At 35.3% G+C, this 26,352-nt stretch overlaps 1 protein-coding gene across 1 annotated transcript in view; it reads left to right on the top strand.

Annotated features, from left to right (window-relative positions):
- The window catches only part of DPY19L4 (dpy-19 like 4), a 68,120-nt gene that overhangs the window by 30,897 nt on the left and 10,871 nt on the right, over positions 1-26,352 (top strand). The window contains exons 7-16 of the mRNA XM_090283553.1: positions 4,082-4,205; positions 8,271-8,405; positions 12,239-12,370; positions 12,470-12,568; positions 13,554-13,627; positions 16,169-16,327; positions 17,061-17,180; positions 21,652-21,772; positions 23,501-23,557; positions 24,235-24,317. Coding sequence (XP_090139679.1) covers positions 4,082-4,205; positions 8,271-8,405; positions 12,239-12,370; positions 12,470-12,568; positions 13,554-13,627; positions 16,169-16,327; positions 17,061-17,180; positions 21,652-21,772; positions 23,501-23,557; positions 24,235-24,317 — 1,104 coding nt within the window. The remainder of the gene's footprint in view (positions 1-4,081; positions 4,206-8,270; positions 8,406-12,238; positions 12,371-12,469; positions 12,569-13,553; positions 13,628-16,168; positions 16,328-17,060; positions 17,181-21,651; positions 21,773-23,500; positions 23,558-24,234; positions 24,318-26,352) is intronic.

Raw genomic sequence — 26,352 nt, 5'->3', positions numbered from 1 at the left:
CCAGTTTCACATATAAACAATATGGAAATTGCTTGTCCCCACTGATCTTCTTCTCATTTACTAATACATACCTGGGTATCACTTTCACTGCAAACAGCTTTATATTTGACAAGCAAAGAAAATATATATGATTAAGAGTCTACACTTGATCTTGCCAAAAGGCTAAGAAGTGATATAATTAAAAGTTTATAGTAAATTGAATCTCTGGCAAAAAAAAAAAGAAAAAAGAAAGAAACTATGTACATTGGTAATAATAAAGAGGTAAGGTGCAATGAATGCACGTGTCCTAGAGGTACAGTTAACAGGAAGTAGGTAACACGTGCTGCTGGTTTTGTTGTGATGATATTGGCATACTCAGGGTGCTCGTGGAGGTGTTTTTCCATTTCAGGTGGGAGGTTTTTGAAATTCCATTTTATTCCTAGGAAGTCATCCAAAAAAGAAGGGAAGAGTTTACTAGTTGAGCTTATTGATTATTGTATTATTTGTAATAATATGAAAAATTAGAAAACCACTTAAAAATAAAAGATTGGTTAGGTAAATTATAATACATCAATGCAAGGGAACATACAGGCATTAGCAATTATACTAATATTATATATATTTCATATTTTATATTATATTATATAGGTGTTTTTACACTTTCTCACCTACATTGACAGGCCAAACTGTTTTACAGGTGTAATCTAACTCAGTGTTTCTCAAACTTCCATTATGTATATTTAAAACTTCTATTGGATTCTATTTGTTGGCTTAAGTAATTTAAATTATAATGTTTCTTACATATAAAATTAGGTAGAGCTTCTTATGCTTAAAAGCACTTATGCTGCTATGGAAGCAAATTTACTAGTGAAATAACAAAACAATAAAATAGTAACTGGATATTTTGCTGAAGCCAAATTTCTACTGTCCATGTAAATACGGTATCAATCCAGCAGGTTATTTTGAATATGACAAAGCTACACAGTTGGGTACCGTGAGATCACTCAGTTTTCATGATGTTGCTCTGTTCAGTCCATTATGAAATCTTTTTTTACCACAGTGACCAGGACATTGTTTCTGTTTGGAATATATCATTTAGCATTAAGACCATCTCATTTCTTTCCTGATTAATCCAAACCAATTGAAGTAGTACTACATTGCCAACTATATTGTTAATACAAACATGAAAGTGAGTCCTGAGATCTTTTGGCAAGGTAGTCATCTAGGTAATTTAGATTATGCTTAGACTGTGATGTGTTTAAAATAAAAACACAAAATTAAACTCAGAGCATGCCAATCTCTGAATATATCTGCAGGTCTGTGAACCTCATTTGATCTAACAAGTATTATTTTGAACTGCTGGTTTGTGCTATCTGTTTAGACTGTGTCACTGGGGAGAAAAAGTGGGTCTCATTTGATGTTGTCACATCCCACAGTTAGCCTTCTGGTTCTCACTACCATCAAGCATAAGAAGGGAAGAGCGTGAGTAGCACAAGTGTTCAGGAAGGTAGCAGTGAGGAGGCTTGTCCGTGTGTAGAGAATAATTGGCAGAGATTCTGCTTTGTGCCAGAGGAGAGGGGTCCCTTCATCCCTTTCTCCAGACAGTATTTCTGGAGCAGGGTTTTCAGGATTTCACTGCACTAATCTGTGATTGGGTAGGGGCAGTGTGTGAACCTTTGGAAAAGGGATTGCTGGTTACACTTCCCAGTTCTGAGCTGATGGGGTGGTTGGCAGAGTCCTGAATTGACACTAGACATCCTCTCCTTCCTCCTGCTTCCTGACTATGACATGTGAGCCTCCCGTTTGTCTTTTAGAAAGTTAACTTTCGCAATACTTTTTCAGAAATAAAAAGGTTTGAAATAGGTGGGCTTTGGAATACATGATGTTCAGTAAATGGTATTAGAACAACCAAATATGGAAAAGCAATCCTTATTGCATGCATACTAAAATAAATTCCAAATGAAATAAAGGAAACAATGATTACTATACAAAAACATTGGTTCAAGTATTTAAAAAACTTAGTAATAAAGTCAGAAACAAACTATTTAACAAGGAGGAATTGGTTAGATTTTGATAGATATATATACAATGGTGTGCCATATTCATCAAGTGTTCTTGAAGTATATTTATTGGGACATATATTATGGAAAGATGCTCGTAATATATTGTCAAGTAAAAAATAGTTCATTACAGAATTGTAAAAGAACTAAGATCTAATGCTGTTACTAGGTTCTACATACTGTGCTAAGTTCTTTTTATAGCTTTTATTTCATTTTATTTTCATGTATGATCCTGTTTTTAATATATATATACTCAATTACATATATGTTCATAGAAGACAGGTTTTCTAATATTTTTTAACAGTTTTATTGACATATAATTGATATAGAATAAACTGTAAATATTTAAAATGCACACTTTAATCAATTTAGGCATTTAGACCTACTCATGACACCATCCACAGGATCAAAATAATGAACATCTATAACCCCCAAAAGTTTCCTTGTGCACCTCAGTAATCCTTTCCTCTTTCTTCTTCTTTCCCCACCTCTATTCTGTCCTACTGTCCTCCCAGGAAACCAATGATCTGCTCCCTGTCACTTTAAATTAGTTTGTATTTTCTAGAATTTTATGTAAATGGAGTCATACAGCATATACATTTTTATTTTATTTTTTTTGAGAGATTTGTTATTACAATTGTTTATACAGTCACATGTTGCTTCTTGTATGTGTCTGACCAGCGATTGAACCCACAACCTTGGTGTGTTGGGATGATGTTCTAACCAACTGAGCTACCTGGCCAGGGCAGCATATTCTTTTTTTTTTTTTTAATTTGATTTTTTTTCCCACTCAACATATTTATTTTGAGATTCATATATGCAGGGTGCATCAATAATTCATTTCTTTTTGTTGCTTAAGTAGTATCCTATTGCAGCAATTTTCAACCAGTGTCCCACAAGAATTTTAAAACATGTAGTACCTGACTATTTAGCCAGGGGCACTGACCCCTTAACTGTCAAATAAAAGAATGACAATAGGCAACACAACAGTAGCTGTCTGGGGTAAAGGAATCAAAATTACACCTACTTTTTTTTTGTCAGATTGGAAAAAATACAATATATTTTCTGGTGTGCTGCTGAATTTTAGTAATTAGTTTATGTGTGCCATGAGATGAAAAAGGTCGAACACCGATGTCCTATTGTACAGCTATACAGAAGTTGATTGAACTAAATTACATACAAGCATGTCTGTCTTCGTTACTTAGAATTATGCAGCAATTTACGTAAAGTTTTAAAAACAATAGCACCTTTGTGTTTTTGTGTGCGGAAAATAATCATTAAGAGTACTAAATCCAAATTTAATGATTATGGAAAGGTAGTTCCATGTGGTATGAGGGTATGCAGAGAGAAAACGGGCTCTCAATGAAAACTGAGAAACCAAGGAGGAGCTTAAAAAGACATTCTTTATCTGTGATTATGAGAGTTTCAAAGGTCTCTAGATACACAACATAAAGAACTCATGTTATGTTAATTCTGGGTAACCTACTGATCGAAAAGATTTTTAAACTAATTTAACTAATTTTAGAAGATAGGCATTTTAAGTCTACTTGTGCATACTAGCTATATGACTTAAGTCATATCACGTTTCTACTCTTTATATATTCCTTATATAAGGGGTATAAGAACTTTGGATCTGCCAGGCCTGCTAATTTTGTGTAGTGTACATTGTGCTGTAGGGAAGGGTAGCCATCTTGTTAAGGGAAGGGACGGTGGGCACTGAAACCTGGTGTCTTCTGCAGGGAGCTGTGTGCTCTAGCATGAGGCTCTATCTGCAAGAGCAGGGATGCCTCTATTTTTTCAAATGCTCAGAGGCCCTTCTATGTATTAAGAATGCACAACAGCACTAAGTCTTCCTAGGGGCTGCAGGTGAGACACCATCAGTTTGCTCCAAGATGCTGTATAGGCAGTGGTTAGCTCTGTCTATGCTTACGTCACAGGATTGTTATGGAGAACAAAGATATGTGTGAAAGTGCTTGGAAAAGTATAGTGTTATACAAATATAATGTCTTGCTCTTTTGCTTTTCACCTGTGGTTTATTTTAGGGTAGATACAACAAGAATTGAATACTCCATTCCTTTAAGAGAAAACTGGGCACTACCATATTTTGCATGCCAAGTTGCTGCACTTACTGGCTATTTAAAAAGCAACTTAAATACTTATGGAGAGGTAAGATACAATTTTTTTTCTGCCACAAGTTGCAATTTATTATTAGTAATCATATAAAGAATTTTTGGGGAGTAAAATACAAATGTATTTCTCACAATTCTGATGTGCTACAAATCTGGTACATAATTTTACAGCTAATCATACCGAGTTAAATTCAGTGAAGCCTAGCTACTACATAATAAAGGATATATTTAGGTAGTCTTGTTATAAATAACACTATTATTCTGCAATCTGATTGACAGTAAAATATTTTTAGGAGGAAGGAGATGTTATATTGTTTTAGTGCAGTTATTTGACAAATAGGTGAAGAATATCTTATTTTGGAAAGTAATATCTCATTGTTATTTTACCATTACTCTTACTTCTGGAACACTGATGGCCTTAAGTCATCGCAAGTTAAAGAAATATTAAAGAAATATAAAAAGTGACTATAAATGATAGCAATGTTAACTCATATGGTAGCACTGCATATTCTTCTGTTTACCTTTATGTTTTCTGTGACTGAGGTGTAGGTAATTTAGTGAGTTTCAGGAGACGGTCCAGATAGTTTAGACTTTTTTTCTCTTTTTGTTGTTGCCATAAACCCTTTTGGCAATCAGATGAAGCTTACAGATATTGTCTCAGAATAAGGGTTTTAAATGCATAAAATAAATAATTATTAAGGCAACCAAGTATATCAAAATTAACTGAAATTAGCGATCTTTTGACGGTCTGCCTATCCTGGGTTAAGAATTCCTATCTAGAAAAAGAGGCCACAGGGATCAAGGAAAGGCTTCTATGGAACCTTGTTGGCTGGGAAATAAGATACGATTTCTTTTGGAAATCTCTTTTTTTTCTCCTACTTTCAGGGATGACAAATATTCTGAGCAGAGCAAACTTTTAATTTCATTTTTTATAACTCTAGTAATTCCCTTTTTTTACATAAAATAACTAATACACTTCAGATTTGTAAGTTTCCCTTTGTTGTGTTTGTAGAGAGAGCTTTCTGATCATGAATATTTTCTTTAATAGTCAGGGAGTCTGTGATTTAGTGTTCTGTTTGATCGTGCAGCCTTCTAGGAAGACTAGTTATTCAGTTTTTGAGTAAACTATATTTATTATATTACTATATTTGTTATAGTAAAATGAACTGCCTAAGCTTCTTTGTATATACCATTATTTTGTTATACCATTATTTTGAAATAAAACAAAACTTTTGTTGTCTAAAAAAGGTTTAATTATCTTTTTAATAAAATCATTATTTGTTATAAAAGAGGGAGTTTTGGAAAAGATAGTGGAATATATACTTATTTGTTCCCTTCTATATTGTATTTGATATTTTGCTATCTCTCTTCATTGCTGTGTTACATATTTATTCTTTGTTTTTATTCTTTTTTAAAATTAAAAAGTAATACATACACATTACACATATGGTAAAAAATTTTAAGTGCAATTGGATATACAGTGAAAAAGTGTATTTCCATCCAGTTCACTATTGTTCACTAAGGTCTTGTACTTTTTTAAAAAAAGATTTTATTTTATTTTTAGAGGTGGGGAAGGGAAAGAGAAAGGGAGAGAGAAAGGGCGAGAAACATCACTGTGTGGTTGCCTCTCACACACCCCCAACTGGGGACTCAGCCTGCAACCCAGGCATGTGCCCTGACTGGGAATAGAACCAGTGACCCTTTGTTTTGCAAGTGGACACTCAATCCACTGAGCCACACCAGCCAGGGGAGGTCCTGTACTTTTTGAAAGGATCCAAAAATAGCTTATACTCTTATTTTAGATTAGATTATGTTTTGTTTTTCCTTTTTTATTTGACCACAGTTATCTTCCCCTATTTTCAAAGTACTCATAACATTCTCCCTCTTCTCTCCCTATCTCTTTCTCTGTTGATATTAAGATAAAGGGGGAAAATTGTATGCATCGGTTGTTTGATTATTTATAACTAGCCACTCATCTGGTTGTACTTAGCAGTATGCAAGAAGAGCAAAATACCTATATCCAAATATTAAAGGGATAACATTAATAATTTTATTTTTAAAGATGGCAGGAAAAACAAGTTAACCATGGTGTAACCTTTTTTTTAACTGTTGTACTTATTTATGAGGGGTAACCCCCCCTCCAAAATAGAATTATCTTCTGCAAGGTGGACCCCTTGTAATATAGCTTCCCCAGCTATGTGGGTATTACTTCTTATGTTATCCTTTGAGATTAGCTTTTTCCCCTCAGATTAATGCCCTTAATATCCACCCAAGACGTTGCATATATCAGTAGTTTGCTTCTTTTTATTGCTGAGTAGTATTCCAGCAACATGTATATTTTAATCACATATTTTGCATTCTTGAGGCATGGCTCCAGTTGCATCAGGATATCTAAGCTCAGATCTTTTGTGCAGTTATCTGGAGCCATCCAGAGACATCTGTGAGCAAGGTAAGGGGTAGTAGACAAGAGTGCACAGAATTTTGAAAATGTTCAGAGAAAGGAAAAGCTTATCTGATTGTCCAGTGTGTGTTTGATGTGTATTTCTGTCTTATTTTCACTGTGTGTTCTTAAGAAGTTTGAGAATAAACCCTTGGAATGAGCAAGGGTTTTATTACAGTATAGCTTTCCTCTGACATCCCCAAAATATTCTCCAAATGGCCAGTAGGTTAGTTAGGCTGAGTCTTTGTTGGATTCTATGACTGGATTCTCTGGGGATGATGGTTTCAGGCCTGGTTATTACAGTTCTGGTTGTTCCACATTAGAAGATTTCCAGAACACTTTTCTTTTGTAGCTGTTGTGAGAGCAAGGACAGAAGCTTATGTGTTCTACAGTGCCAGGTCCTTCTGGGCCTTCCAGTTGATATTCTTTGACCAACTGGTGGAAATTTTCCATTTCTTAATTTTGTTCTTTGGCCTTAATCTTATTTAGGATGCTGGAAAATTTTTATATCTGCTGATGGCCTGAGGTATTTCTGACTCTGGAATTTATCAGAGTGTAGTCAGCTGAGTCTTAATGATTTAGTTTTAGAGAACATGATTTTTATCTTAGGTTTCTTTCTTTTTTAAAAAAATTATTTAATTTTAGAGAGAGGGGAAAGGAGAAAGAGAGGGAGAGAAACATCACTGTGTGGTTGCCTCTCATTCACACCCCCAACTTGGGACCTGATGTGCAACCTAGTCATGTGCCCTGACTGGGAATTGAACCAGTGGCTTGCAGGCCGATGCTCAATCCACTGAACCACAGCAGCCAGGGCTTTACCTTAGGTTTCTTGATTTGACTTTCTCCTTCACTGTTCTTATGAGAACAAAGTCATTTGACACAGTTGCTGATGGAGGAATGGAAATTAATAAGTAGATCCCTGGAAGTAGAGATGGTTGTTACAAATATGCTAAGGGACAGCGGATTTCTCCCAAACTTGGTTCCTCACTAAGGAATCACTTGGAGGTGACATTTGGAAGGACACAATTGATTTTAGCCAAGCATATTGGGGCAATGAAATCCTTGTGTTTAGTTCTTCAGCAGAGGAAAACAACTAAGAGTTTTATAGTTGCTAGTACAAGCATTGGGGAAAGGTAAGGCTACCCTTTTGCTGAGAAGAAATTTAAAAACTGATGGACTTTTTCCATGGGCTATGCAATAGGCTGAGACATAAACACACTAATTAAAGGGACGCTCTTAGGAAAATATGAAGCACCATGGGAGTAGGAAAGTATTTTCTAGGATGAAAGGAGTTATTTTCACAATAACAAAAAGCTCACCAGAGCCAAATCTAGTAAAGGCCACAATTTTCTTATATTTATTACTTTACCTCTTTGAGGATGAAAGAAAATTGTACTCAATTTTATTTTAGTTTTCTCTTTGTCTTCCTGCAATTCTCAATGTGATGTTGAACTTCGAAGGACGTGACTGATTTCTCTCTAGAGTGCTTTCAGATCTTACTGTTCATGTTAGGATTTACTAATAATTATGTTATTTTAAAACAAAGTTTCGAGAATGAGCTTAAAGTTGAACCAATAACAGAGCTGCCACTTTGAGGTAACAATGCCATAGATTTTTACAGTGATAAAGCTATTGACACTTAGTTTCTTTTGTTTTCCCTAGAGGTTTTGCTACTTGTTGATGAGTGCTTCAACATACACGTTTATGATGGTGTGGGAATACAGCCACTACCTCTTGTTTCTTCAAGCAATATCTCTGTTCTTGCTAGATAGTTTTTCATTGGAGCAAAGTGTCAAGGTATTATGGCATTTTGAAATTGTGATTTTTAAATCCAGACAATAAATGTTTTTATAGTTTTGTATCTTAAAACCATTTAGCTTTTAAGCTTTATTTTAAAATGTTTTAATAGGCTCTGATATTTACTTCTCAAAAGCTTGCTAAATTCATCTCCTCTATCCTCTTTAGAAGAACTTTGAATTTCCTTTAAACATGATCTGCTTAACCAAAGTCACCCTGTGCTGCCTCTGCATTTCTAGCCATTTCTCCTTCCATTTTGTTTGTTTAAAAAAGAAAGAAAAGTGAAATATAGGAAAATATAGAAAAGAGTGTATGTACACTACATATACAGTACTAGAATAAAATGAATATTTGACCACCCAGGCTGTGAAGTGGAGCATTTGAATACCCTAGAAGTCCCTTTCTAACTCTTCCCCAGTCACACTCAATTTCCTCCCCAACAGAGGCTAACTGTCCTGAATCTTGTTAATTCTTTCCTCTTTCTCTTTATGGTTTTTACCACCCATATGTATTCCTAAAAAATATGTTGGAAATAATGTGTTGTGTACTTTTGCCTGATTTGCTTTTGAGATTCATCCATTGTAATGTACTGAGCTATATTTCATTCATTTGTATTTATCAATACAATCTATTGTTGAAGGACATTTCTTTTTTTTTCAGTTTATCATTTATGTGGTGCTATAAACATTCTTATACATGTCACATGGCATGTAAATGCAAGTTTTCTCTAAAGTATTTACCTCATAAAGAATTACTAAAGGATATGTGCATATGCAGCCTAACTAGATACCAAGGCTTTCAACAGAATGGCTGTATCAGATTCTACTCTTGCCAGAGGTTGTTAAAGTTTCCCATCTACATTTGGTTCCTTTTGTTTCTTAATTTTTTTCTTTTTTGCCATTTCTTATCTTTTTTAAATTTAAAACCCTAATTAAGTATTTAATATGTTGTCCAAACTGATTTTAAGAACCTTCTTGCTCTTTTCTTTCTTTTCTTCATTGTATATACTCAAGTAGTCCAAAATCCTGATTAGTACCAACATTTAGATTATTGGAATAGAGAAGTGTTAATATAAAGAATTATTAACCAAGTATAAAGTCATTTACTTGCTAATTGAAAGGGTAATAAGAACCAGAAAGTATCATAGAGGTAGCAACTGCAGGAAGCAGTTACCACCCTAGAGCTAAGGAAACAGAGGAAGAATTTGGAATTATTAAAATTAAACTTGAGGAACCTTGTGGAGCTGAACCTCAGCCTCTGAAGAGGGGCCGCTACTCAGTTCTGTTGGTGTTTCTGAACTGGAAAGAAGGGCCCTCTGGAAATAAGACCCAGACTGCTGAGACTGGAGTCCCTCTCTGGGGCAAAAGAATGCAATAAAGCTGGTTCTTCAAGGGTTGGAAAAACTTCACTGGCATTCAGTGGCTTCAGCGGGAAGGAATTGTCCTGTTAGAGTGAAGAAGCATCACTGAGGTGTTGCTTACAGAAACTGCAAGCAGACAGGAAGTGCTAGGAAGGAAGACGGTCCTTCTTTCTCCTCCAACCTTGTAATCTCTCTTATATTTCGTATTGGCAGAGCTCAATAGGGAGCCAACCAGCAAAGCAGAAATGTAGATTTCAGAGTATCAGCCCCAGCATAGAGGCAGGAGATAGAGGGGTAAGTGTGGATCTGAGAGATAATTACTCAATAACTGTAGAACCAGCATCTAGGGAAAAAAAAAAAAAGAACATTATCAGCACCCAGAAGATCCCATTGTGCCCTCTCCCAGTCATTGCTTCAGCTTCCAATAGTGAGATATCGTTTTTGAAAAATGGTCTGGCCTCTTAGGGATGTTTTTCTTTCTGTTTTTTTAAAGTTTTTAATTTTTTTACTTTTAACACTCTGACTTTTGATTTTTTCCCCTAATGCCTATGCTTTGTCTTAATTTTCCCTTTCTAAAATGAATTAACTTTTTGATAGATTAAATTATTATACTATTAAATTTTAGAAAATAAATCTACTAAGACATATAACTTTCCTGGGACATCTTCTATTAGGACATTGAATTTAACTTTCTTATGCTCATTGTTAAATGGACCAAATACAAAAATATTTTTCTCTAGTGCTACATCTCATGGCAGTATACAAAAGGTCTGTCTAGAAGGTATCCAGCCACGTAATATGAAAAATAGAGACATTTATTGAAGAAGATGCAAGAAACATTGTACCTAGGACAATGATGCTTCAATCCCCATCAAAGTAGGCACCTTGGGACCTCACACAGTTTTCCCAGCGTCTCTTCCACTGTTCAAATAACTGTGCAAAATCCTTTGTTGGGATTGCCATCAGCTGCTCTGTCATATCTTCCTGAATCTCATTGATGGTCTGAAATCTCTTTTCTTTCAGAGATGATTTTAGTTTTGGGAAAGGCCAAAGTTTCAGGGCGCCATATCTGGGCTGTAGTGGGGCTGAGTCACCTGAGCGATATGATGTTTCACCAAAAAACTCTGCACGAGAAATTGATGCATGAGTGGGTGCGTTGTGATGAAGCCCCCAGTTGCCCATAGCTGCAGCCATTTTCATCATATTGCATCTCTCAACTAACAAAGAACATTGATGTAGTACTCCTTATTAATTGTTTTTCCTGGAGGAGTGTACTTGTGATGGACAATACCTTCCCTATCAAAAAACACAGATAACATGGTCTTGGTCTTGCTGCAACTTTGCCATGCCTCCTTTGGGCGTGGAGAACCAGGAGACTTCCATTGGGACAGCTAGACCTTCATTTTCAGATCATAGACCCACGATTCATCTCCAATTATGACCTTCTTGAGAAAATCAGGTTAATTGGTAGCAATTTGAATCAAGTCATTAGCAAATGCAGCATGATGTTCCTTCTGCTCTGGTAGCAGAAGCTGTGAAATGAGTTTTGCCACGATGTGTTTTACACCAAGATCCTGCATCAAAATCTCAGGTATGGTAGTTTTTGGAATCCCCAGGTCAGCCTCAAGTTCTCACACTGTCAGTCGCCAGTCTTTGTTGATTGCAGCCTGAATACATTCAACAATCTCAAGTGTTCTGCTTTTATAGACCTTCCAGAATGTGGATCACTTTCAATAGATTCTTGACCATCTTTGAAGTGTTTTTGCCACACTTTTATTTGCACTGCACTCATTGCATTGCCCCCCAAAACCTGAATCATCTGAACAGTTTCCGTGGAGGAACCTTCAAGCTTAACACAAAATTTGATGCAGATTCTTTGCTCTGCTCCCTTGGTCATTTTGAATGGGACATCCACACAGTGCACACGCCCACTCAGTAGCATCTACCACTCCCACTGAGCAGTGTAGTGAAGTCATCATTGTTCACGCATGCACATTCCAGCCCACTCTCCTTGGCCTCCAGGTTACATCGATGTTGTGCAAACCATTCTTGTCATATTAACAATGGCTGTACTTTCTCTGGACAGACCTCATATTTTTACTGGTAGATTCTGGGAACTGCTGCTAAAGATTATGATTTTGGGTTTAATAAAAAGGTAAGCTAAGTGAAATAAGTCAGAGCCTGGGACTACAGAAGGTTCTTGCAGTCTGGTTTAGATGTCCATCATTTTAAAGCTTTTAGCTTTGTTTGCAAGCATTTTTTCTAAGAAGGAGTGATAAATTAATTACGTGTCATAACATTAAAAAATGGATTGAATGTATACACAATACTGTCTGTCCTAAATTATAGTAGAGAATTTACCGTGTAATTGTAGTCAAATCTATTCTAAATAAAACTAATAGAAATATATACAATAAAGTTTATTTTATTCCTGTTCATTTTATTCTTGTTCATTTTATTTTTATCCCAACAGGTTCATGAAGTTTACAAAATCTATATATTTTCTCTCTTTCTGGGATATTTACTGCAGTTTGAGAATTCAGCCTTATTGGTATCTCCTTTGTTAAGTTTAGTAATAGCCTTAATGTTTGTTAAGTACCTTCAGGTAATTAGAATTGCTTTTTTATCATTCTTATTGTGAATTTTTAAATTGTTGACTTTCTTTATATCTCACTTCTTTCTTCATTTGATTTCCCCCTGACAGCTAAATGTGAAGAAAGGAACTTTTGTAGCTAAAATAATGAAAATTATTCATTTTTATTTGGTGTGTACTCTTACAGTGACATTGAATATTATAATGAAGGTACGTAACTATGTCGGAGAGTCATACAGTGGATAGTGAACTAAATTTTATTTTATTTTGTATTTATCTTTTTTAAGGTGGTGAAGGAAAGGATCCATTTTATTTTATGTTTTAAATTTTTATTTATTGATTTTAGAGAAAGCAAGAGAAATGAACATCAATTTGTTGTTTCACTTATGCATTCATTCGTCGCTTCTTGTATGTGCCCTGACCAGGGATCAAACCTGCAACCTTGGTGTATCAGGACAATGCTCTAACCAACTGAATTACCTGGCCAGGGCTAGTAAATTAAATTTTAAAGAGAGTATTGAAATAATAAGATAATAGAGTTTGTATAGTAAAAATTTTAGTTGACCAGTGATCATGCCTGATATATTAAGTGAGAAGATAGGATTATGATTCTTTTCTAGATATACTTTATTTTTAAAAATATGTTTATTTATATCTTAGAGAGGAGGGAAGGAAGGAAGAGAGAGGGAAAGAAACGTTGATCGGTTGTCTCTTGCACCCTAAAATGGGGACCTTGCCTACAACCCTGGCATGTGCCCTGACTAGAATCAAAACAGCAGTCTTTTGGTTCAAAGGCCAGTGCTTAGTCCACTGAGCCACACTAGCCAGGGCTCTAGATATATTTTAAAAATATATCTACTTTATTTTCCATTTAACTTAAATGTTATTATTATGTAATTAACATCAAGTAATATATGGAATAAATTGAGATAAGTCAAAGGTATTCAAAAGAGTGGGTAAATTACTTAAGCCAGGTGGGATAAAGTTGAAATCATCTTATTACCCTGTTACTGTTTTATACTTGAGTATAGGGTAATGTGATGAACTTATGCCAATAGATCTTCTTGCTTCACAGTTATACCATGAATTATTTCATTAATTTTTTTTGTTTTATAGTCTTGCTGTTTTCTGTTTGTAGTATTGGACTATAGCATATTACCGTTAAGTATAGCTAATAGTTCTTTTTTCTCCCCAGATGTTTGTCCCACACAAAGAAAATGGGCACATGCTCAAATTCCTTGAAGTAAAATTTGGACTAAATATGACTAAGTAAGTTTTAGATTTTGTAAGTTTACCTAACTCTATACCACTTAGAAAGTAAAGAACAAAAATAATCAAAGGAGGAAGTATACACCTAATTAAATACCACCTAGAAAATAAATAATTTGGGATATTATATCTTAAAAGAAATCTGACATTAATGTTTTTTCTCATTAAAAAATCTCATTTAGATTTTTCAGAAATTAGATATATTTAAACCTCAATAACATCTACGTATTTTGAGGTTACTTTCTCCCTTGATGAGGAACAATGGTATCATCTAAGGTCAAAATAAATGAAAGATTTAAAATGAATAAAGAACCAAGGTAATTTAACAACTACATCAGCGAAATACTTATTCTAAAAAGGGTATGGACACAAAAAAGGGGTAGGCAGGTAAGATATTTATTTAATAGTGAAGAATCTCATCTTAGGGTTATAACAGTGGACTGGAGAAGAGCTGACCTTTTAAATTAAAAAATAGTGTTGTGCCTTTTTTTGTTTGTTTGTGTGTTAAGTGCATTTTTAAAACCTAAATGAAAAACATGATTTTATGTACTGACAGAGTCTATTTGCATAATAGAAAAAATATTTTTACCTACATATTTCTTTAGTTCATAGAATATACATTAGAGCCTTATAATCATTTGCTATGATTATATGGGATTTTAGATACTCTGCATGAAATTTCATGTTGTGATACATCACAGTTAAAGTATTTGACATGGTTTAAACACTGGAGAAATCTTCTTAAGTGTAAGTCATATACATAGGTCTAAGGTAATAGGGTCCTTTAAAAGGCCATGTGCTCCATAAGGGTAAGGAGTATGTTTTTTTCAACATATAGCAGGCAATTAGTAATGACTAGTCATAGACCTTAATAATTGTCTTCCCTTTTCAGTGACTTTCCCTCTAACCTTGGAAGACTCTAGAATGAGCCTAGGATTAAGGGCTACTTTTATCTAGTGTTTTTTAGTTGATGTTATGTAGTGCCCCTTTATTCAGCATGTCAGGTACTAAGATTTCCTTCACAAAGTAACACACTATGTGTTTTATGAATAAAACATGGTCTCTGTCCTTAAGAATATTGCCATCTCATAAGATGGTTTTGGTATAATTAGTGACATGGGTGGTATAAATGGTAAATGGCTAATGTTCAAGTGTGCCAATTGGATATTAGGATTTGGAGTTCACCAGAATTTCAGGAAACATTTCTTTTGAGACGCACTTTCAGGAACCACTGAAGAAATGTTAATAAATATTTGTTGGATGTGCAGGATACTAGGACAGGTACTCTGGGGGATACAAAAATGACTATAATCTAACATATGGCAGATTGCATTAAGGACTATAATTGAGAGATGAGTAAAGTACTGTGGGAATATTCGGAAGGAAAGGTTGAGACTAGGGGATATAGAAAGAATACTCATTAAATTGGGATTTAAATTGGAACTTTATAGAATTAATAAATTGAATAGGCAGATTTTAAAAAGAAGTGTATTTGTTGTAGGTACAAGATATTTTGGTGGCAGCCTCTTTGATACAGCTGTACTGCTGTTTGACACATTGTGAAACTTGAACCTTTTATTGTGAAGCAGGCACTTTCCATGAGCCCATGAGCTCTCCTGAACTTCACTCCATCTCTTACTTCCATCCCCAGGGCTAGGGATTAAGGATAAAATGGAAGCTGGAGATGGACTGGGAGTGAGAACACAGATAAAACTACATATAACTAGGAGTCTTGTTGCTCATACTTGGCTTAGGGCAACAAAGGTTATCCTGCTTCTCACAGCTCGCAAGTTTTACATTTCAAATGTTACGATTTTTGTCTCAATAATTAGATTTAAAATCGGTCCCAAGTCTCAATAATTAGATTTAAGATTGGTCCCAATTGAGTTACATTTATCAATATTAATCAGGGCTATTTAATAATAATGTGAGCCACATATGTAATTTTCTAGTAGCCATAATTAAAAAGTAAAGAAAAACAAGTGAATTTAATTTTAATAATATATTTTACTTAATCCAATATGTCAAAAATATTATTTTAATATGTGAACAACATAAAAATTATTGAGATTTTTTTTCATTCTTTTTTTATCTTTGAAATCCAGGGTGTATTTTATACTTAAAAGTATATCTCCATTCACACTGGCCACATTTCAAGTGCTAATAGCCACATGTACCTAGTAGTTAACATATTGGACAGTGCAGATGTAGGGGTTAGACAGCTAAATTTTTTTAAAGACAATTTTTAAATTGTCTTCCAGATATAAATAGAAAGTCATACTCCCTTGAAACTATATTGGGCTTTAGAGGTGGTAACATTAGTTGGTAACAAAAAGCAGTTTTATGTTTATTAGAACAGTTTGTTGAGGAGAGTTTACTAATACTACTTTCTTCATTTGTAAAGGGTGGTATCTGGCTGTTATAAGCGAATGTAATTTAGAAATATGTTTTATTTTATTTAAATTTCTACTGAGTTAAAAATACTTATTTGGTCAGTAGTTAAAACACCTGTTATTTTAATACGCTTTTTGTCTTCTATAGGAATTTTACAATGAATTGGTTCCTATGTCAAGAATCCCTGCAGGCACCATCTCAAGATTTTTTTTTGCGACTGACACAATCTTCTTTATTACCTTTCTATATATTAGTGTTAATTATTTGCTTTCTTTCCATGATGCAAGTTATTTTTAGGAGAATGAAGTAAGTACCTATGAGAATCAATCATGTTACTAATATATTAGGAAAGTATATAAAATACTTACTGTACTTTTAATATTATTCCAATATTTGAGTATTTGTTTTAGAGCTTCTAATTTCATTCTCTCTTCATTAATATGTAAAACATAATTATAAGTTAACCAGATAAAATTAAAATTTAAGTTCATATATCTAAACATGTAATGCCCAGATTTAGTTTAGGTGTTGTATTTAAATAATCAGTTAAACTTTCACAAACTCTTTCACTAATTTACTCATTGTTACTTTAACATAAGAATAATTTCTTCTGTTTAACCTCAAGAAAGCTAATAGTATAAGTGATTTTAAATTATAATGTTTGATTATTTTAAATATGTTTATCATGCTTGAAAGGAGGTTGTATATAATATCTTGATTTTGAGAACGTAGTTGTTTAAATTATGATTTAACTATATTGATTTAGCAATCACTAGTTAAGTGATAACTGATCTTAGAAAGGATCCTAAACTATTTAAAAATTATATTTCTGAACTTTCATTTTTAGTCTTCCCTGAGTCAGTTACATTCAGGTTCTAAAAGCCATTTTCAAAGACTTGGAGATAGAAAAGTTAGTATTTGACTAGTAGAATATACTTTCAAATTTTAAGAACTACCTATATTTCTTTCTCTGAAGAAATTTAAGATCTTTGAATTTTCAAATATATATTTTAGTAAAAATCATGCTTTCTTTCTGTAGTGGTAAGTCCCTGAAAGAAACTCTTACTCTTGAAGATGGACGCATTGGAGAAAGGCCAGAAATAATATATCACGTTATTCACAGTATTTTATTGGGTTCTCTTGCAATGATTATAGAAGGGTAAGTGTACTTTACTTGATCTATTTGTATTTACAAAGAATTGTCCTTTCTAATGGTACTAGGTAAATACTTTCAAGAGTACATTGGTAAAATTTTAGAGAAAATCAAAATCTATGAACTTTCTTAATCTAAATGGAGTTGACAAAGGCATTTATAATAGAGTGAATTGACATTTGCTGATTTACTCATTTGTTCAAAAACTATTGAATGTCTTCCAACTGCCAAACATTGTGCTAGGTGCCAGAGGCACAGTGGTAGCACAGGTGAACACACAGTCTTTAACCTTACGGACTTACGGCCTGATGAAGGTAACATGTTAATCACAGAAAAGTAAAATTATAGCTTTGATAAGTGAAGAAGTAAATGGTGCTACGAGAACCATAAAAATGGAATTTGATTGAAGAAATCTTTCAGAAAGGCTCTTTATGAAAAAGATACTTGAGTTGAGGCCTACAGGGTAGGTTGGCATGAAGTAGGTTAACAGAAGAAGGAAGGGTATTCCAGTTAGAAGATATGCATAAGCAAAGGCTTGTGATAGAAAGAAACATGGCTCATTTGGGGGAGGGACTTGTGAGGGATGAAAATGAGCTAATTTTGGCTGAAGTACAAAGGATTTTGGAGTAGTTGTTTTTTCCTTTTATTCATTTTGTTACTTCATTTCTTTTATTGCTTTAAATGGCAATTGAGCTCTTACAAACTACATGTGGGACTCCCATTTAATGTTCAATAAGGCCAAATTTTTTCATTTTATTTGCTTGATCATTTTAATGTTCTCTATACCTTCTTAAATTTGTAAACAAAATGCATATCCATATATTAATATCTAGGTAAGTTATAGTTCTTTAGAGAGTGAATCCTTTTAAGTCTTTAGTTTTCAATTTTTGTTTGTTCCTGCTTCTACACAAAATAATACCACCTTATTAGTAAACTCCATAAAAATATATTTATTCAGCAGCAGTTTTCAGTTCTTTCATATGTCACTATTTTAGCAACAATGGGACTTTTAAAAGTATACAGAATAAGACTTCTGGTCAAGATGGAGGCATGGGTGGGCATGCTTCACCTCCTCACGCACCATAGAGAGAATTACAACCAGATCTCAAAAATAAATAACACCCAGAACTGTCAGAAAAGTGAGCTATACAAAAATCCAACAACCAAGGATTTAAAGAAGCCGCATTCATCCAGATGTGTAGGAGAGGAAGAGTCGTGGAGACCAGGCGGAGAGGGGTGTGGCTCAGACAAGCAGCAGTAGTGGCTGTGAAATGGATGGACCCACATTCACATGTGGTGGGTAAAAATGGGGAGGGATACCCTGGGAGCAAGTGATCCTTGCCCCAGGCCAGACCACACAGCCCAGGGCTCCAGCACCAGGAAGATAAATGCCCATTACCTTTTGCTGTAAACCAGTGGGGATTGGGGCAGTGGAAGGAACTGCCAGGTTTTTGCTGCTTAAAGGGCCCACATAGTCTTAGAACAAATGCAAACCCCAGGGCAGCCACTGGAAGGACACCAATTGCATACAGGAAATGGGTGAAGAGACTGGAAACAGAGCGAGTGCCTGGCAAATCTCCAGAAGCCAGGCAGCAGCATAGTCCCCTCTCCAAGCTCTGCACAACACAGAGCCACAAAGCGGTGAAGCAGGTAGCCCCACCATGGCAATTACCTAAGGCTCCACACCACACAATTTACAGGTGCCTTTGCAACATAAGCCAAGTTATTAAGACAGGGAGTCAAAGCCGGAACAGAGAGGACGCGGTGTGGCAGAAGCAAGGTGGTGGCAAGGCAGCCGCTGTGGCCGTGGAACAAGTGGTCGCACGTTCCCATGTGGCAGATAAAAGCCAAGAGGGACACCTGGGGAGAGATCCCAACCACAGGCTAGACTGCGCAGCTTAAGATTCCAGCACCAGAAAAATAAAGTTTTATAACTTTGGCTGTGAAAACCAGTTGGGGTTGGGGTGGCAGCAGAAACTGCCAATCTCTCAGGAGAGTCTGTTTAGTGCACCTCAATGGTCCTAGAATGTCCAAAAACCCACCTACTCTGGGAAACAATACCAAGGCAACTGCTAGAGGGGTGCCTGTCGCATGCAGGAAGTGGGTGAATTGACTGGAAAAGGATGTGTGCTGAGCAAGCAGCATTGTTCTCTCTCTGACACCACTCCCACATACAGCGCCACGAAGCGGTGAAATGGATCAGCTGACACTGACGAATACATAAGGCTCTGCCCATATAACATGACAGGTGCGGCAACTCTACCTAATACGTACACAGAAACAAACACAGGAAGGCTATCAAATTGAAGAGACAAAGAAATATGGCCCAAATGAAAGAACAGATCAAAACTCCAGAAAAAGAACTTAAGTGAAAAGGAGATAGCCAGCTTATCAGATGCAGAGTTTAAAACACTGGTGATAAGGATGCTCAGAGAAATGATTGAGTATGGCAAACGCATAAGGGAAGAAATGAAAGCTACACTAAGTGAACTAAAGAAAAATCTGCAGGAAACCAACAGTGAAGGGAAGGAAGCTGGGATTCAAATCAATGATTTGGAACATAAGGAAGAAATATTCAACCAGAACAAAATGAAGAAGCAAGAATTAAAAACAAAAACAAAACAAGGAAAGTATAAGAAGACTGTGGGCCATCTCCAAAAGTGCCAACATTCAAATCATTGGGATGCCAGAAGGAGAAAAGGAAGAGCAAGTAAATGAAACTAATTTAAAAAATAATAAAAGAAAACATCCCTAAATTGGCAAAGGAAATAGATATACAAGTCCAGGAAGCACAGAGAGTCCCAAACAAGCTAGACGCAAGGAGGACCACACCAAGACACATCATAATTAAAATGCCAAAGCTTAAATGCAAAGAGAGAATCTTAAAAGCTGCATTTTAGTTTGTTTCTGTCTCGTTCAATGTATATTCCTTTCTTTTGTTCCAAATTGCTGATTTGAATCCCGGCTTCCTTCCCTTCACTGTTGGTTCCCTGTAGATTTTTCCTTTATTTCACTTAGTGTAACCTTCATTTCAGTAAGTTATTTGAGCATTCTGATCACCAGTGTTTTAAACTCTGCATCTGATAGGTTGGCTGTCTCCGTTTCATTTAATTCTTTTTCTGGGGTTTTGTTCTGTTCTTTCATTGGGCCATATTTCTTTGTCTCCTCAGTTTGGCAGCCTCCCTGTATTTGTTTCTGTGTATTAGGTAGAGCTGCTTTGACTCCCTGTCTTAGTAGTGTGGCCTTTTGTAGAAAAGGCACCTGTAAATTGTGTGGAGTGGAGCCTTAGGTAGTTGCCAGGGTAGGGCAACCCACTTCAGCACTGTGTCAGGGGAGGGTTTGGAGAAGGGACAGTGCCGCTGCCTGGCTTTTGAAGGTTTGCCTGGCCACTCCATCTGTGTGACTGACTCCCTTTCAACTGTTGCCCTGGTGCCAAATCCCAGAGGGGGTGGGTCTGCCTACGTTTTAAGTCCATGTGGGCCTTTTAAGCAGAGTATCCTGAAAATTTGGCAGTTTCTTCCATCACCCCACCCCCACTGCTTTTTACAGCGAGACATTATGGAGGTTTATCTTCTGGCACTGGAACCCTTTGCTGTGTGGTCTGACCTGAGGCTGGGATCACTCTCTCCCAAGGTATCCCTCCCGATTTTTATCCACTGCACGTGAATGTGGGACCACCTGTTTTACCACTTCTCCACACTACACAGTGTCTCTGCCCCTCCTGCCCATCTGGATAATGTGGCTTAAGTCCTTGGTTGTCGGACTGCCATACAGCTCGATTTTCTGACGGTTCTGGGTGTTATTTGTTTTGAGGTCTAGTTGTAATTCTTTCTGTGGTTGCATGAGGAGGCAAAAGCATGTTTATTTGCCCCTCCATCTTTACCGGAAGTCCAGATGTTATTTTTGGCTGTACTGTATATCTACATTAAAAAAACAAACAAACAAACAACTACATAAACAGTATACATGAAATTTTACATTTAGCTTTTTTGTTTTTTATTATAATTTATTTAATTAATCCTACTGTGGGATAGTTGGGGCTCTAATTTTTTCCTGTTAAAATAACATACTGCACTTAAAACCCTTGTATGTATATCATTATACTCTTACAATAACATATCTGTAAACTAGATTACTAGAAATGGGATTGTCTTGAGGTATTTAAAGTTTTTATGGTTTCTACCAAATTGCCTTCTGAAAAGGTGTAAGTTTGTATTCTCTCCAAGAGTAAAAACTTGCTATACTATCATTATATTAACACTATTTCATCCTCATCTTAGTAACCCACATGTCATCTTAATTATTTAGGAAATGAATAATAATCTATCTGTTGCTGAAAATTAGAGGCTAAACTATTTCATTCTTTCTTAACGTTGTGGTGTTTTCATGGGTAGTAGGAAAGAACTCAGAAAAGAGAAATCAGATAATGATGATGTTCATAGGATATCTCATATGTGGCTCCTTTTGTCTTTTGCAGTTTGAAATACCTCTGGACTCCTTATGTATGCATGTTAGCAGCATTTGGTGTATGTTCTCCTGAGCTTTGGACAACACTTTTCAAGTGGTTTCGATTACGAGCTGTACACCCAGTACTGTTGGTGAGTCATTGTTATTTTAGGTTAAGTACTTGTTTCTCTTCTTGTTATATAAATGGAAATCACATTGAATACTATTGAAATAGCATGAGTACAGTATTCCCTCACTTATTGCGGGTATTATGTTCTAGACACCCCCTCGATAGGTGAAAATCTGCGAAGTAGGAACCTTACATTTATTTAGTATTTATATATATTTTAAGGCTTTATAAACCCTTCCCACACACTTATAAACCGTTCCCAGTCCCTTATTAACCTTTCCCACTCCCTTATTAACCTTTTCCACACTTTTATAAACACTACTTATGTTCTTAAACATATTCTACACTCTTAAACCTACGTAACTTTAACAACATACTTATACAGTACCGCAAAATCCCACGATGTAGCGAAAAATCTGCGATAAATAATTAAGTATAATATTTTAAAAAATCCCGCAATACAGTGAGGCCATGATAAGTGAAGTGCAATATAGAGAGGGACTACTGTACATCCATTATGACTTACAGGTAGAAGAAGAGATCCTGTGAAAAACATTTTAAAAATAATTTCTGGTTATAAAAGAAAGGCATTTTAATGCAGACAGCTTAAAACATAAAAGGTAAAGAAAGTGAATTAATAATATGAGAGGTTATTAAGAATTAATTTTTAAGCCCTGGTTGGTGTGGCTCAGTGGATTGAGCACTGGCATGCAAACGAAGGTCACCAGTTTGATTCCTAGTCAGAGCACGTGCCTGGGTTGTGGGCCAGGAAGAATGCTGTCACTCAGGTACAGGCCATGTGGTTGAAAGTAATGAAATCTTTAATTTCTTGAGTGCTTGCTATGTGTCAGGTACCTCTCCAAGCATTTCACATGCTATTCAAGCTTTATAAACACCCTGTTGACTAAGTTTTATTATCAGTATTTTATAAACACAGAAACTAAAGCTTAAACCAGTTAAATAATTTCCCTGAGATCACATAGCTTATGAGTCTGGAAACCATGATTCACACCCAGGTTTTCCTGACTGCAAAGCCCATTCAGTTAATACTGTGCTATACTGGAGTGAAAAAAATAGAAGATTAATAAGACTTGGTGCTTGGTTAAGTATGGGAGGAGGAGGAAGAGGGAGAAATCATAGATGTTTCCTATGTTTCTGGTATGTATGACTGTGGGTAATGGGGTCACCAGTGAACACAGGACAATAAGAAGAAAGGTTGTAGAAGGAAGATAATGAATAATTATCTTTAATATTTATCATGTTGTATTTTGCCAGTCTTTTTCCAGAGGAATTATACATTCTTATTTTAGTATACTAGTATATTGATATTGATTGATACATATTAGCTATTTTTCCTGTGTTACTTCATTGTCTTTTTGTTGTTGTTAGTGTTTTAGGTAGTAGTTGACTAACCTTTGTGTGCTCTTCTTAACTTAAATTCCGGGTAAAATTGTCAAGTATTGACTTGCTATTTGAAATATTACATGAATGTTACCATTTTTATGTTCTGCCTTAAATTTATATAGTAAATATATATGTCTCACTTTACCTCCACTTTACTGTGTCTTAAACTTACCGTTAGTCTTCACCCACCTCAATTCATGAACTAGGTTTTATGCTGACTTAAATTTCTCTGACTGAAATTTGTATAGCTGTACTGATATAAGCTTGGTCATAGAATCAGTGTCTGGTACTTTAAAGTACATTCTGAACTGTATTTATTTATAACCCTTTTGGTTTAATATTTTAGGCTCTTATTCTGAGCATGGCTATGCCCACTATAATAGGTCTCAGCTTATGGAAGGAGGTAAGAAATTCAGATTTTTATACTAAAATGTCCTTTATCTATAAGGTAGATATACAGAGTACTTATATTGAAATACTATTCTAACGAAATAGAGTGTGATATTCTTAGTAATATTTATTTTTTTAATCATTTAGGAACATGATAGAAAAGCCAAAACATTCTTAGAATGCCATCTGATGCAATTTTCTGTTGTTCAATACTGTCATCAATTTAATTTATAATTGGCAAAGGAAATTGCTGCATAAATCAGTCTTAATATTAAATAGAATTTTGGCAATTCCAAAATTTAAATATCTATAAAAGAATATAAATTTTTTGGCTTAGAACATAAAACTAATTGCCATTAAACATGTGTATTATTTTACCCAAAATTTATTTATTTATTTATTTGTTTGTTTATTGTGTGTGCATAAAAGATACAACTGATGATTTATTGTTTGGTAATTATAAAATTATTTATTGAGTCTCAGAAGTAAATTAACCGTAAAATAGTTGATTTGGATTGAGAAGAATGAGCAGGTCACTGAAAGAAAGAGAGCTATTACATTTTAAAATTAAGAACAGTGTTGTAAAATTGTTTGCCTTAAATTAATCTCTTAGTCTTTTGAAATACTTTGAAACAATGTTCAAGTTTCTAGATACTTATACTTTGGGTGGATTTTGTTTTTCCGTTTTAGTTTTTTCCAAGATTAATGATAGAATTAACTGAACTACAGGAGTTCTATGACCCAGATACAGTGGAACTTATGACCTGGATAAAGTAAGAATTGAACTGCCCAATACCATTGTTAAACTATTAATTAATCATTGCATGCTATCTAATGGATTCAGGGGAAATGATAAATTAGTGTCTTTTCAAAGTCTCATAAGATTCAGGAATTTTACACTGTGTTTTTAAGGATATTTTTTTATTAGACTTATAATTCTAATTTTCTAATTGAACTTAGCTCCTTTGAAAATATAGCATTGATAAATTTGAGGTTTGAGACTCACTGCCATCAAACACCTAGAAATGTGGAATAAAAGGGAACAAATATCCTTTTAATTACATAGTCAAAAGGATGCTTCTATTGCCCTAGGTCAGAGATGGATGAGTGGTGGATTTCTAGTTTTGGCAACCAAGGTTATCAGGATTTTTAATTTTAATTTTGATGCTCATTCAAGACAAGAGATGTTGTCATAGGCCAATGGAAACAGAGATTTATAATCAAGACAACTTTTTTCCCTACCCCACCCACACATAAGTAAGAGACCTCAAAGGGTAGGTAACACTATTGGTGAAAGGATAGACTAGCAAAAGATCCATCCAGTGATAGGGAAAGATGATAAGAAAGCATGAGTCCTTTGGCCTCAGCTCTTGGTCAAAAAAACAAAGCTGTTTCCTCTGAACTTGTAGCAATGGATCTGAATCACATGACTTTGTAGCTTGAAATTACACTTGACTAATCCAGGAAACCCTGAATCAAGAAATCAGCATAAAAAGTGACTCTGGGGTAGTCTGGAGTGCCTGCTATGTCATCAACCCAGGCTTCAAGGATTCTACAAATAAAACTTCATGAAGATGAGCTCTAAAATTATAAGACACATGAGGAAACAGTCTAACACAGCAAAAATCAGCTCTCTAGAATTAGACCTCTAGTAATTTCTGATCATCAGATTTGTGTCAGTTTTGTTGCATAATATACTCCCATAAAATTTAGTGGCTTACATACAGTAAACGTGTTATTTTGCACCATTCTGATATTTAGCAGTGGAGAGGATTCTCCTGATCTGGGTGAGCTCAGCTGGGATTGAGTAGTCCAGCATGGCCTGTCTCACGTGTTTAGGTTTGGGAAGGTATCAGCTGAGGGGATGGAGATAGAATTGGCTTGGCCATGTGCCTCTCATCATCCAGCCCATGTTAGCCCAGGCTCATTTGCAAAGCAGTAGTTGTGGAGATTCCAAGAGCGGCAAGAGAGGGCAAGTCTAAATGTCAAGCATGTTTTGTCTCTGCTCATATTATGTTTGTTGGCCACAGCAAGTCACATGGCCAAGACCAGAGTTTCCTCCTAAAGAATAGCCATAGGGAGAAGAATCATTGCAGCCATTTTGCAACCAGTCTATACCATGGATAGAGACTGAAATAACTATGTTGAAAATTACTGAACACATAGAAGAAGAAACTGAAACATGAAAAGAAAGGAAACACTATCAAAAAAGATCAGGAAATGGGTTGTGGTGGGGGATCAAAAATGTTTCTAGAAATGAGGGATATGTTTATAGACAGGTATATAGAAATGAGAATAGGTCTTATTATAAGGCCTTATACTGTAATGACACCCCTTGTATATATAAAATTTGTTTCCTTTAGATCACCCTTAACTATTTCCCATTAATACTATTTATGAATTGTATTTACCATTGTGGAACACTGACTATCTTTGTGTTGTCATTAACAAAGAGGCAGTTACATCTATCTGTGTGATTTATCATAATACATATTTTAAAAAACAGCCAAGGCCTGAATATAGGACATTTTACATCAGACAGGTGGACATTTATGTTACTGTTGTGTAATTATTCAGTTTTATGTTTGTTTCCCCATTAGTAGGTGCACCTGGAGGACAATGGCTATGTGCCATCTCTTTATTTCCAGAGCTTGGCACTATCTCTAACATATAGTGGGTAGATGCTGAGTATAGGGAGTGAATACATAAATGAAGGCAATAGGGTAGACCTTTGGGACCTGTTTCTGGGTTTCCTAGTCTTGCAAGTGGCATCTATCTGGGATGTTGAATCATGGTTCAGGGTGGAGA

Source organism: Furipterus horrens, unplaced genomic scaffold (genome assembly GCF_987537825.1).
Source record: "Furipterus horrens unplaced genomic scaffold, mFurHor1.1.pri manual_scaffold_7, whole genome shotgun sequence".
Taxonomy (NCBI): domain Eukaryota; kingdom Metazoa; phylum Chordata; class Mammalia; order Chiroptera; family Furipteridae; genus Furipterus; species Furipterus horrens.
This window is presented reverse-complemented; position numbering and strand designations above follow the sequence as displayed.